The sequence below is a fragment of the Lampris incognitus genome, chromosome 17, assembly GCF_029633865.1.
Source record: "Lampris incognitus isolate fLamInc1 chromosome 17, fLamInc1.hap2, whole genome shotgun sequence".
Taxonomy (NCBI): domain Eukaryota; kingdom Metazoa; phylum Chordata; class Actinopteri; order Lampriformes; family Lampridae; genus Lampris; species Lampris incognitus.
The window spans coordinates 21,625,572-21,639,290 of NC_079227.1; the positions used below are offsets into that span (position 1 = coordinate 21,625,572).

Sequence of the window (13,719 nt, forward strand, 5' to 3'; positions counted from 1 at the left end):
GCTGTTCTCGAGGACCTCCTTCAAAGCATGTTGTGAGACTTCTTTCCCAAGGCTGTCAATGGTCTTCAGTGTCTCGTTCAGGTGAACCATGTCATTCCTGTGAGTTTCTTCCAACCAGGACAGGAAACCATTCAAGGTCAGTCGCATGAGAGCCTCATACAGGAGCTTGTGTAGTCGCACTGCCCTGTTGTACTTGCAGCCATCCATAACACCAGCAATTGAGCCTTCTGCAATCATGCCAGACTCAATGCAGAGGTCTTTGAGTCCAGCATCTTGGAAACGCTTTCCTATTATTGCCAGCAGTGTGCAGATGGTGTGGAATACCCCAAGCCTAACGATGATATCATGGAACTTGTCATGGTGTTTCCATGTGATCTCGACAGCCTTCGCATACAGGGCTTGGTCAAAGACACAGACAATCTTCCTCAGGCCTAAGCACTGCATGATGCTCAGTGACTGGTTAAGCACCTCGTTGACAGTAGACATTTGTGTCGCTGGAGCATTGATGGTAGGCAGATAGCCTATATTGTCGGGGATGACCGTCATCTCTCCTCGAGTCAGGATGTTGAAGCCTCTCCAGCTGCTGACTGACTGTTCTTCTTGTTGTGACGTGCGTGCTAGGACCCAAAGAAGGTTTTTCTCTCTGGCAAGCTTAGTATTGGCTGCAGTATCGGCATCTGACTTTTTGCTTTGTGGTGGCCCTACCCGTTGTCCAGCATTGTAAGTTGGTAACATTGGTGGGGGTCCATCAATGCTTCTCTTCTTTGTTTTGGGAACAGTGGGCATGGGTTGGACAGGAAGTGGGTTGACTGGCTTTGCTTGCACAGCAATCCCATTGACTCTGTGAGATGTTCCCTCACCACTGACAGTTTCTTCAAGACGGTCAATATTGTCCCAGGCTAAAGTTGTGAATATGCCAGGATGGATGTTAGCTGGAAGGGCAATGCCACTCCCTGATGATGAGAGTTTCTGGAGACACAGGGCAGTGTTGATCTCTTCCATCTGTGAATAGGACACACTGTGACCAAGTCGGTTGAGGATGTTTATCAACTCTACATTTCCTGTCAACGATTTGACACTGAATGGCAGAACAATGTGCTTGGAAGGCTTGGTATTTCCACATGTCACTGCATATACTATGTCATGGCCAAATGACTGCAGAAGGCACTGCACTCTCTGGGATGCATGATCAGGATCATTTGAGCCTGTGAGTAGAGAGTACAGGAAGATAATGAGCGACTCTGGAATGGTAGGACATTCTGCTTCTGGTTTGACTTCAGGCGGCCAGGTTTGAGAAACATCTTGACTTTTAATGTCTGCTCTCAATTTGATGGCTGCTTTGGCTATAACATCTTGTGCACTGACACTTTTCAGGGTCTGCAGCTCCCTTTTGAGAGACTGATTTTCTTTGGCAAGTTCCCTCATGGACAAGTTATCGGGATAGAGGAGGAATTTTCCTTTCTCATCAGGGAATATCTGCAAGGCTCCAGCAAACTCATTCTCCAGGTTTCGCCTTATGTGCGTCTTGGTTGATTCCTTGACTTGGGCAATGCCTTGGGAGTTCATTGAAGCTACCAGTCTAGAAGAGAGATCAGTCATTGTCATCACTTGAGGATTGCCAAAAAGCTCCATCCTGATGAAGAGGAACAGCTCATTGTATGCCTTATTCACAGCAGCTTCATACTGGGCTGCAGCATCATCATCTTCATTGCTGGCAACCTCTCCTTTGGAAACCTCTTCTTTGGTGTAAAGTCTATAGCATGACCTGTGGTAGTGCCCTTCAGCTGCTACAAGGTCTCTACTCACAATGGCAAGGATTCTGCTGTCCCTTTTCTTTGTGGCTGCACTCCTGATCTTTGCATCAGCTCGCAGTTCTCGACACTGCACCAGTACTTCTCTCGTATTCTGTCTCTTGGAATATTTGCTGTTTTTCTGACAAAATATGCACTCTGCATCATAAGTCCTAGATGTACTTGGAGCATGTCGAGCTACTCTTAGATTGTTTCTCTTCAGCAGAGACACAACTTTTCTTTTCTTTTGCAAGGAGGCCATCAAGAATTTGCTTCATAGTGAAGATACTGCGACACTTTCTGTGGTAGTAGATTGCTGGAATCTGTCCCTCAGGAATGTCTTTTGCCAGTTTCAAAACTGGTGCATGATTTCGTATCTGAGCTGCCCTGAGCAGAGTTCTCCATGAGTCGACACTTTGTAGTGAAACCAGCTTATCTGTATCATCAGAACAGTGGATAATGCACTCCACCCGTGGGCGCTTTGGTATTGGGTAAAAACTTGCTTGTTCACCAGTGGCCATATTCAGTCAGTTTTCACCTGCCACATACAAACAAATACATGTAACTTAGGTGTATGAACACTACTAAAACAAAGTTTACTTTGCTTCACCAGCGTCATATTACCATTATTTATCTTACATAGCCACAAATAGATACATTACCTAGTTGCTATGCAACAGCTGTATTTTGTCCACATGAGGCCGCTAAAATCAACACAAGATGAAAGTTCCTCGTAGCCACTTTAACTAATCATATTAACATATACATTAAAAGAACATGCTAACATTATGGGAAATTAGCTTACAATCTTCTCCAGAGTGAGACAAGAAGATAGATACCAGTTTCCTCTATATGTGTTTAGTAGAAAGCTATCTGGCTGCACGTTAGCCTAGCTTAGCACAATGAATGGAAGTACACAGTACTGGTTATCCTTGGTTGTTGGCCAACTAAGAACTGTCCCAGAGTTTAAGCTAGGCTAATCAGTACCAGGGGTGTTGAAATGCTATATTTGTAAAAATCTGGGCAAATACACAATCGTGAGAGGCACAGAAACAGGTTTCCTGAAAGAAAAATGAAATAGCTGCTCATTTGGAAAGGTTATCATGTATTATTTTACTTCTGTTAGTGTACCAAATAAAATGGCACCAGTGAAGTTGTGTCACCTTGGGTGATATCGATATCTGGTCTGACCCATGGACTAACTGGCTTTGGTCTAGTTAGTTTCTTAGTAATAATGCCCTTCTAATTTAAGGTTCACAATCACCTCACACAATGAAATAGTATGGGTATATTATACATTTCCTGAATCTTTACAGTCCTGTGAGTATTCCAGTTTTTGTGTTTTGTGTCCCTGATATTCCTAGATGCCACAGGGCTAAAAGAAAGTATATAGTTTAGGCGAACATTGCAGAAAGATGTGTGTTATTGACGGGTTGAAGAGCTCAAGTGACCTCTATATTTGTGAGAAATATCCACAACAGGGCTTGAATGAAAGCTAAGAAGGTCCCCTTTAAAATGATACCAAAGACAATATTATAGAACATTGAAAAATGTCCTGACCATGAGGCTAAACCAGGATATGCACCAGCGTCTAAAATGCAATTTACTTTAGGGGGTGGTTAACTTCATGAGCTGATAACTGTGATACAGCTGCCACTCAGGAATGGTTATCATACCAAAATATCATCTACAGACATGGATCCTTTCAAAAATTATAAGTAAGTTTTGCCACCTTGAGTGTACCGAAATAGGAAATTTTGGGCTCTGGCCCATGGACTATTTGAAATGGAGCGAACTTGTACTTCCTCAATAGGATTTAGTTCTCTATGTAATGACATGTGTGTTGTAGGTGGATGCCTTTGATTAATTACCAGCTTAGGTTGAAATCATTGATCCATACAGCTCCCTTTGGCTTGTTGTTACCCCTCAGGTTAAATATTCTTCTCATAAAGGATGAAATTAATGGTTAAGGTCAAAACTAGAGGTCCAGCACATAACACAAACTATGGTCATTGTTGTCACACTAATATTTTCTGATTTTAAAATGCCCTTGGGCATTTAAATTTGAAACAGTCTTTTTTGCAGGATGCCTTGACTTTTTTATGATGAGGGACATCATGTTTACAAGAGAGACTGAGTGATGGATATCCTCATGTAAATTGCAGCTGTGCCCTGTCCTGTTATCTGCCTTGTCTTGTAGTAACCATTTATCTCTCTTGTCTTTGCACCCTTTGCAGAGTTTTTTGCCATGGAAACAGAAATGATACCAAAATTCTCCTCAAAAGATGAGGAAATTGACTTCTGGAAGGCGCTTTCCCTCAAGTACAAGAAAGGGTAGGTACAAACACGCAGTGTGATGCATTTCCCCTTCACTTAACGGTAGAGTCAGCAATTCTAATCCAGTAAACTTTATCAGATTCAGCAAATATCTCCTCATGGTCCACTACCTGTCTGTACTGCGTGTGCGCTGAAAAAAAATCTGGTGTTCATACACAGCTCTGTAAATGGGAAACAAAGTAGCTTGAACCAAGCCACAAAACACTATTCCAGCTGTAGACTAACATTACATGACCCTGTTTGGCACACTCTAAACGCCACACTAAATCTTCTAAATTTTCACTGTTTTTAAATCGCTCTAACATCCTCAACTCTCACTCTATTTGGACACATGATACATCAAAACGTTTGCCAAATTCTTGTGACCCTCACAATGTAAAATTCAAAGCTGTGTGATATGTAGTTGGTATACGAACATTTGTTTGGAGGGTGCGCACCCATAGAAAATGCAGGGAAGGGAGGGGTGTATTTGTTTGGCTGTTGAGCTCAACAAACATCAACCATCTTTCTCCAGAATTGCTGACTCCACCTTTTAAGGTGCCCTCACACATCCAGCCATTAACGTTAATTTAACATCATTTTGCAGTCAAGGGGTCATGTAGGGCTAGGGGGTTGGTACTGACATGACGATAAATCAGTTACAGTAATTTGACAAATCAAGACCTGGTATCATTACCATTAAAGTTCCATACCAGCAAATGCATGAACACAAAAGAATTACAAAACCACTATGAGAATGCATAACAGCAAGATGCTGTGACATATGATTCTCTTTTGTTGACATGTACAGACCACTCAAGAAGTTCTCAGCTGGTGAGATTATGCCGCGTCATCTAAAGTGTTTTAAGCATGTGGCACAGGTGGTTCTATTGTTAATCCATGCAGTACAACTTCAAAAAAAAACTAGTATTCCATCACAAGTGGTTAGTTAACAATTGACAAAAATGGAAAATTTGACTGACTGAGATAAAGAACCTTCCTAACATTAGATTGGACAAAGACAAGTCGGCAGCACTGAACCAAAGGTCTTCACTGCCATTTTCAAAAACTCCAATAACTCTGTTGCAAGACTTGGTAGTATTGGTGGTGGTGTGTGAATAATCACAATGCGTTAAAATAATGCTAAGGTGATGCCTGTGGGAACAGAAGCTGCTGCCTTTACCAGAAAATTGCCTGCAGTTCATTAATGTTAGAGTGTATGTGTGAAAGTGCCTCCATCAGTGTTTCATCTCTTGGGTAACATTTACTTGCTATATAATCTGCCTATCTTTGTACAGTCACTCTTATTTGCCTGAATCACCTTGGGAGTATAACCCTAAGGATGCTTCGCCTGCTGGTGTTGTTGGATGTCAATCACTCATTATTACTCTTTCAATTAAACTGTAGTAATGACATATACAATTACACCTCTAAAAGAGCCTTATGTAAGACCAGATGTGAGAATATCTCTTCCCCCCCCCCCCCCCAAAAAGGTCGGATCCTTTTCGCCTTGAACATTAAAGGCTTTCAAGTCTCCTTGACTGATTTGAATGGGTTTATCATTGCAGCAATGATTTCCTCTCGTCATTTCCCAACAATATGAGACTTGGAGGCTTAGCACCATTATAATGAGCTTTTTCCAGGCTACTTCTTGGAGTTGACATATCTCACAAAATGGTTCTTGATGGACACAAAAGGATGCTGATAAAATCTCAGTGGACAGTTGACACACCCTTTGGCTATAGAAAACAAGCTTAAATTTACACTGTTATGTAAGAGTTTGTAGACATGGTGCAAGGTAAATTAAAGGCACATTGTGCGTACGTGGTTAAAGATTTCAGTGGTGTGTGTGTGTGTGTGTGTGTGTGTGTGTGTGTGTGTGTGTGTGTGTGTGTGTGTGTGTTCACTTAACATGTCTGTGAAATTATCTTGTTATACAAGGGCTTTCCTTGGCTTTCAGAGACACTTGGGTTATCAAATTAGTGGACTGGGTATGCACAAGACAAGGGCCTTTGAGGCTGTTTCAGAAAACGGTAACTATAGCCCACCTAATACTATCAGTGGCCTTTGTATAAACAGGCACTAGGCAAGTTAATATAGCCTGTATCACAGAACGTAACATATATTCTTTATTCCACATCATTATTGTAGTAGTGGGGAAAAGTGTAGACTGTTTCAACAGCTTAATAAACGGCAAGGCCCCCTTTTTATAGGTATTGATTTTATTTTTTAGTCAGAAAATGTAACTTGAAGATTCCTTTAAGGGATGGAGGATTTCCTCCTAAACAAGTGCTGTTCTGCACAGGATTGTTTTGAGTCAAGGCCAATAAAAGTGAAGAGGATGCTCTGGGTCATTAACAGTAAAAGGATATCAGCGGGAGGTAGATGGTGCCCTCAGGTCAAGTAAGATCAGTTCAAAGGGCAGAAAGGGCTACATCTAAACAAGCTGCAGATGTGGAAAGATGTGTCCTGCTGTGTGCTGTCTCAGAGGAAACCTGCAGAGGGATGAACATGGTGTTTAAAGGATTTCCGAGCTTTGTGGACCCCTTCCCATACGTCGTCGTATGTTAGTGGCATGACACAGTCCTTGGCTGTTTGCTTCTGCCATATTTAGCTCTGTGTGTTGTTCATTTATTACCATATCAACAGACAATTATGTAACCACCTCCACCCAGTGAACCCGGCCAGTGATTGCCACCCTATCCGGTTTTATAGTTTTTATGTAATGCAGTAGAACGTCATTCATCAGAACTTCAAGCTTTGGGAACTGACCGGCCAAACTGGGAAAAAAACCCAATTCCTCCCATAAAAAGTGAAAATATTAATGCTGTTGGTTAAATGCAGTTCTTTGACAGCGTACATTGATGATCCATGCAACTAAGAGTGTTTAAGCTGTAAATCTGACTTCATCTCTGTTGTAGAATGTTTCAGTTATCTGGATGAGCTTCTGCTTCAGATAAAGAAGGCTTTATTACTTGCAGCCTGAATGCATAGTCTGGATATTAACATTGGCCTGGACTTCACCTTTAGCAATTGTTTTTTATCTTCGTTCCCTAATTTGATTAGCTGTTGGCTATTCCTCTTTTTAAAATGGTACTTGGACAGAGATGAGTTATAGCACTATTTATATAAACAATAAATACAAGGAAAATGCCTATATCCTGTGTAATGATTCTTGCTGAGCTGGTTCCTGTTACTATCCGGTAAACAGGAAAAACTTTGACTTAAGGAAGTATTAGAGATGGCACCATCCATTAATCTTGTCAGCTTTGTGACAGGATGGAACCAACAAATTATATCTATCTGTCAAGAATATATAAAAACACATGTATCCCGAGAGTGGAAATCTTCACCTAATAGCCAACAGTGATTTTCATAAATGTAAAAAGAGCTGTCAATGATATATTATTGAATTCCCTCCCTAAGAGGCTTTAAATATCCAATTATTTAGTAAATATTTTGTTAGTGGAATTTTTAGCCCATTTTCTGATGTTGAAAACTTGGTATCAATTTTAAAACTATGAAAATTGTAACGGATGGTGAAAAGTTCACATTACACAGCTTAATCCTTTAAACAGCCTTTAGTCTGTTGCAGCATATTTAACCAAATTCATAAATATCCAGTAAGTTTGAGTTTTACAGATAAAGTCAGTGTTTATCAAAGGCTTCATTGGCCAAATAAGGGGTAAAAATTGCATTGGTGTGTAAATTTTGATGCCCTCTTTCCTTTATTGGGTGGTGATTGAACTACTAGAAGAAAAATTCCCAATGAACCCTGTGTCCCTCTGGGCTGTTCATATTCTCTTCCTCTTTATATCTGTTTCATTGACTTGTTGTTTAAGGCCTTTTCCACATTACCCTGCCTCTCTCTCCCTTAGCTACCAGGAGGCTCAGGATGAGCTGCTGGAGTTCCAGGAGGGGAGCAGAGAGTTGGAGGCTGAGCTAGAAACACAGCTGGGCCAGGCTGAACACCGCTTGAGGGACCTGCACTCGGAGAACCAAAGACTCAGGAATGAGATGGAGTCTCTCAAGGTAAATGAGTAGAAAGAAGAGGGTCCTATCTAGAGCATGACCGATATGGTTTTTTTTAGACTGATCCCGATTTTAGGGGGAGGGAAATTCACCAATAACCGATATGGTGGCCGATATAGTGTATTTTTGGGCTGGAATGAAGATAAACCTTTTCTATGCAGATTGTGCACCGATTCTTCCACTGATATGACTGCAAAGGTACTCGGGAGGCTTCTTAATTAAAAATAACTTTATTAAAGAATATTTAACATTGTTATACATTGTCAACCAATTCTAGAAATGAATACTGAGAAAATAAAGAATAAATAAAAATAAAATAAATAGCTAAAGAAACATCAGTACTGTTCAGTATCAATCATTTGCCGACTATGTGTAGCTAGATAACTTTGGCTACCAAGCCATGTTAGATACTTGTTCAGCTCACATTGATTTATGTGTCCCCTCTGGTTCAATAATTTCCAATGCACTGGCTGTAACTACAGACGTGTGTCGCAACGTTAGCAATCTTGCACTGATAAACATGGCATTAGCTAGCTTTGTGGGTAACCTAATTTAGCAATGGACAGCATTATATATGCTTAGGTAAGCGATGTTGCCAGATAATTTGTAGAAGTAACGAGGGAGAAATGGTGGGATCGTTGTTGGTTTACTCTCTAGAACTGCCTCACTGTTGTCATAAATAAACCTACAATCATGTTTGTCAACAGCTTAGCCTGCACCACTCAACTACCATAACGTTAGACGTACATTTGATGTTTTACTGATGGCATTGACGTTACTGCAGCAAACCAGGCATGGCTGGCACAAATGTTGTCAGGCTTCTTTAGGCTAAGGAGAAATGATGGGGTGTTACGACCCTCGGTCTGGAGAGGGTGCAACTATTAGTGTACTGAGTAACAGTGAGGTGAGGGTGCAACACAGTGAGACATAAACGTATAGATATAATAAAATAAATATATTTATTAACAATGACAGGACAAGGGAACCGAACGGTTGCCAAAACAAACTATTAACAAAAGTAACCCACCCTTGACAGTGCTGAAAAGCACCAAACCTAAAGACAAAAAGGTGGCAACCGCTGCTAACCTAGTGTGTCTAACAGAGGTAAGCTACGTGATGGGGTGTTTGCCCATGGGCATCTTACCTTGATCCCCTCGCCCAAAAGAGCTAAACAACTAAACATAACTCAAAATAGTCACAATGCAAACTAAACCAAAAACGGGCCAGACGTTACAAACACAAAGTAACTACATCACACAAACTAAACTAGCTGGCCGGTGAACTGAACACATGTGGGGGTTTAAATGGGAGACTGCACAGCTGATGAAAATTGGATGATTCGTTGACCGGTTGATTAGGTGATGAGGAGCACCTGGCGGATACCTGAATGTAGAGTCAGAGTGATACAGGAGGCAACACAAAACTATACGGACACACCCGTGGCCGTAACATGGGGCATATTTATTATTATTTTAGTAATGTATTTGACGTGACAATTATCAAAATATCATGAATACAGATGATCTCCATCGTGGGCTACTCTGCTCGACTTCTGTTTGGGTCAGCTGATTGTGATTTGTGGCATTCCAAACACGTGTGTTACCACAGTGAAGTTGCAAAACTATGCAACGACAACACTCATAACATGGTTGAAGGATCTGCCTTCCGTCTCTTTCTAACCCATTATGACCTAAGGCGACCTCTAAAAAATATTCTAAAATCTAAGGCATTGTTTGAAAACAACCTCCTAAAACCTGAAGGTTTTCAGAAAAACTTGGACAGAATTGTCAACTTTTACTAAAACCTTTATTTCTCAGCCTAGCAGATAGAAACATGAAATAAAAACCATTTGAGAGCTTAAACCTTTAGCTTTAATTGGGAATTATTGCCTTTGCCCTAATGTTTATTAATATCCATCCATTATCCAAACTGCTTAATCTTGCTGTCAGGGTCGTGGGGATGCTGGAGCCTATCTCAGCACTCATTGGGCTGCAGGTGGGGAGACACCCTGGACAGGCCGCCAGGCCATCACAGGGCAATTCATTAATATTTTTAAAAAAAATCAATAAACAAAGAATCCAACAAACTCGCTGAACTGATCCTCTTCTTCCTGCTCCTCCTCTCTCACCCACTGAGCCCTGGCTAGCAGGTCAGCAGTCACATCATAATCTGGGTCTGAATCTTCTAATTCATTGTTGTTTTTGTCGGCAAAGTAACTGCTGTACTCGGCGTCAATATCGCTCCCCTCACTCTGGTTGTCAGCCATTGTCACTGCCTGAAGCACAACTTAAGTGACGGTCCACAAGGAGGCCAAGAGGCTAAGGTGGGCTAAGAGCACAAAATAAACAAAAATTCATCCCATAATGCATTTCACCTTCCCCATGTGGATTTCGGCAAATCACGGTGCATTTCATCAGTCACGTGTCTTGAAAACAAGGACATCATCTAAAACGTGGCACGACACGAAAGGGAGAAGCATGCAAAGGTCGCACCTGGGCTTCTTAAAGGGATCTCTCTCTCTCTCTCTCTCTCTCTCTCTCTCTCTCTCTCTCTCTCTCTCTCTCTCTCTCTCTCTCTCTCTCTATATATATATATATATATGCAGATGTTGCATCTAGTCTTAATGGGTTGTCATTTATCAGCCATTGTAAATGCTGTTACTGATTTATCTGCAATTGGCTCATATCAGCCAATAATATCGGCGCGGATTTATCGGTCGGGTTCTAGTCCTATCAAGAGGATCTGAGGCAAAGTAAATAAATCTTTCAATGTGGAGGGCATCTCCAACTATAGCTGTGTCTATAAAATTCAGCCATTTAGTTAGAATGGTCCCATTAGAACGGGTTATCACCATTTTGGGTCAGGCCCCACCAGATGTTGGCCCCTAATGTAGAGACGTCATTGCTCATTTCATTCATTTTCCAAGCTGCTTATTCTAATTAGGGTCATGGTGTGCTGGAGTCTATCCTAGCGCTCATTGTGCAGAAGGTGGGGAAACACCCTGGACAGGTCGCCAGTCTATTGCAGGGCAGACACAGAGACAAACACATTCATACACACATTCACACCTAGGTGCAATTTAGTATCTCCAATTTGCCTGACTTGCATGTCTTTTGGCTGTGGGAGGAAACTGGAGCTCCTGGCGGAAACCCATGCAGACACAGGGAGAACATGCAAACTCCACACAGAAAGGACTCTGACTGGCCGGCCGTGAATTGAACCCAGGACCTTCTTGCTGTGAGCTGACAGCGCTAACCACTGTGCCACCCTGCCCCCCCCCCAAAAAAAAGACGTGCGAAACCGAGTCTTATCAACCAAAATGGCCATCTGCATTTTGCTACCAGGACATTGTATTAAAAAGCCCTAAATGTTGGCTCTATGGGTGACTCTACCCATGAATGGGGATTTATGATGAAATGGGTTGTGTCTAACCTCAAAAAGCTCACACACTGAGTCAAGTACATACTGCCAGTCTCCATCCATAACCTTGGATTAAATATTTGATGTCTTTTTTTTTTTTATCGTGGCTGTCTCATATCATCACTTGTCCTTGAGTGCAGTATCCTGGGAGAGGGGAGGAGAGGAATCACGCATAACAGCTGCTGCTGTCTGGGTGTGTTTTTTTTTTTAAAGTATCCAGGTGTGAAATCTAGTCAGGTGGTAAAGAGCCACAGAAAAATTGAAGTGGGATTACTCCATGCAACCAGTCATTCAAATGCACTTGGATTGCGCTGGAACCCCACCCCTAAAAAGATATGCTGACAAGTTTCCCATTGTGTGGTGTGGACTATACCACACATTTCTACTCTCCAAGCCTATTACCCGCCAGACACTCCCAACATTTCTAATGCAAAATATCAGCCTCATCGCCCCGGTGGCCGAATGGCTACGGTGCATGCTACATAACCGCAATATCCCTGGTAAAATTCCAGCCAGGGACCTTTGTTGCATGTCATAACCATCCCTCTCTCCCATTGTTTCCTGTCCTTCACTGTCTGCCATCCAATAAAGGCAAAAAATGTCAAAAATTAAATCTAAAAAAGAAAAAGAAAAAAAAGGCCTCAGTCAGGCGTAACGCAGTGGGGATGGCACGGGTGTTACTTTGGAATTCATGGTAATCTAAATGGTAATCTGGCTGGTGAAAATTGCAAGGGTACCTCTCTTTTCCAATCTCGACACCCCTTCCCACTGAGTGGTATTGGCACCCGTTTTGTCCTAGGCAGGGCCATACTCTGATCCAGCTCGGCTCTTTCTCCGTGACCCTCATGCATAATCCATTTGTTGGCATCTCTCTTGCATGCTTCCCTTGCATGTTCTTGCTAGCACCAATGGGTGGGGGGCATCTCTGTCCCATGTTCACAATAATTTTCCAGATATGCAGGTGAAGGAAGTCACCACTCGCGATGGGATATACATGTGCAAGGGAGACTGAAGTCCTTTTATTTTTTATTTTACACCTGTTATTCCAGACAAGCAATGAATTTTAAACATCAAGTAAATTCACACCTTTTGTTGGGAGGAAATGCCACCCCATTGACCTATACCTGTGTGACACTTAAGTGTTGGAATATCAGGAATGCATTCTTACTCTTTGTAATACAACTTGACTGTTCCATCTTCTAGGTTTATACTAGATATATCCCACATTGTTTGGCATGTCACTGTACATAAATCATGTCACATTACGTAGTCTGTGACGCTATCATTTTAATTAGGCTTTTGTGAATGACATTCTGGGGCAAACGACAGACTGGCAGTCTGGCCGAGGTTCGGCTATTTTTTAATTGATTCAGACATGGTGGCAATAGCAGATATAGGTCAGAAACACAAACAGGCCTGGCAATATCTGTTGAGCTGATTTTCCTGGAGGTGGTGGAGAGATAGGCCACTCAGAACATCCCTTGCATGGGAATGGTGGCGGGTATACTGGGGCCCTGAAAAATGGATGATGAAATGTAGGTTAGTGGGAGGTAGGAGGTGCCCATAACTGTTTTTTGTGTGTGTGTGTGTGTGTGTGTGTGCATGTGTGTGGAAACAAGGAGTTGGGAAGCCTTTATGTAGCTCTGTGGGACAATTTGTTTTACATCAAATAATTGCATGTGAACATCCCTCCACTCTGCATTTCTCTGTCTAAACCCTACCTCTCCGATTTTCTCCCTGCGTTTCTGCCTCGACCGCCCATCCAGGAAAGAATGGAGGAGCAGTACACTCAGAACTACAAGCAGATCTCCATGCTGGAGGACGACCTGGGCCAGACACGCAGCATCAAGGAGCAGCTCCACAAATACGTCAGGGAGCTAGAGCAGTCCAATGATGACTTGGAGAGAGCCAAAAGGTGAAAAAAAAATGTACAATTTTTTTTCTAATGGATCTTTTTTCAAAATTTGATATCCCTTTATTGCAATTGATAGAACCTCTCTACCTGACACCTGATTACTCCCTTAATGGGAGTGCCCCCCAGCAGAACAATATAGGAGAAGCAATATAACCCCCCCCTCCAAAAAAAATAAAAAACTAATAGATCTACACTACCGTTCAAAAGTTTGGGATCACCCAAACAATTTTGTGTTTTCCATGAAAA

General features: G+C 41.9%; 1 protein-coding gene across 2 annotated transcripts in view; it reads left to right on the forward strand.

Annotated features, from left to right (window-relative positions):
• Nucleotides 1–13,719, forward strand: part of ndel1a (nudE neurodevelopment protein 1-like 1a) — a 41,258-nt gene that overhangs the window by 12,908 nt on the left and 14,631 nt on the right. For both annotated transcript variants that reach the window (XM_056297219.1, XM_056297218.1), the window contains exons 2-4: nt 4,028–4,124; nt 7,985–8,138; nt 13,325–13,473. In XM_056297219.1, the coding sequence (XP_056153194.1) occupies nt 4,039–4,124; nt 7,985–8,138; nt 13,325–13,473 (389 nt within the window). In that variant the 5' untranslated portion in view covers nt 4,028–4,038. The remainder of the gene's footprint in view (nt 1–4,027; nt 4,125–7,984; nt 8,139–13,324; nt 13,474–13,719) is intronic.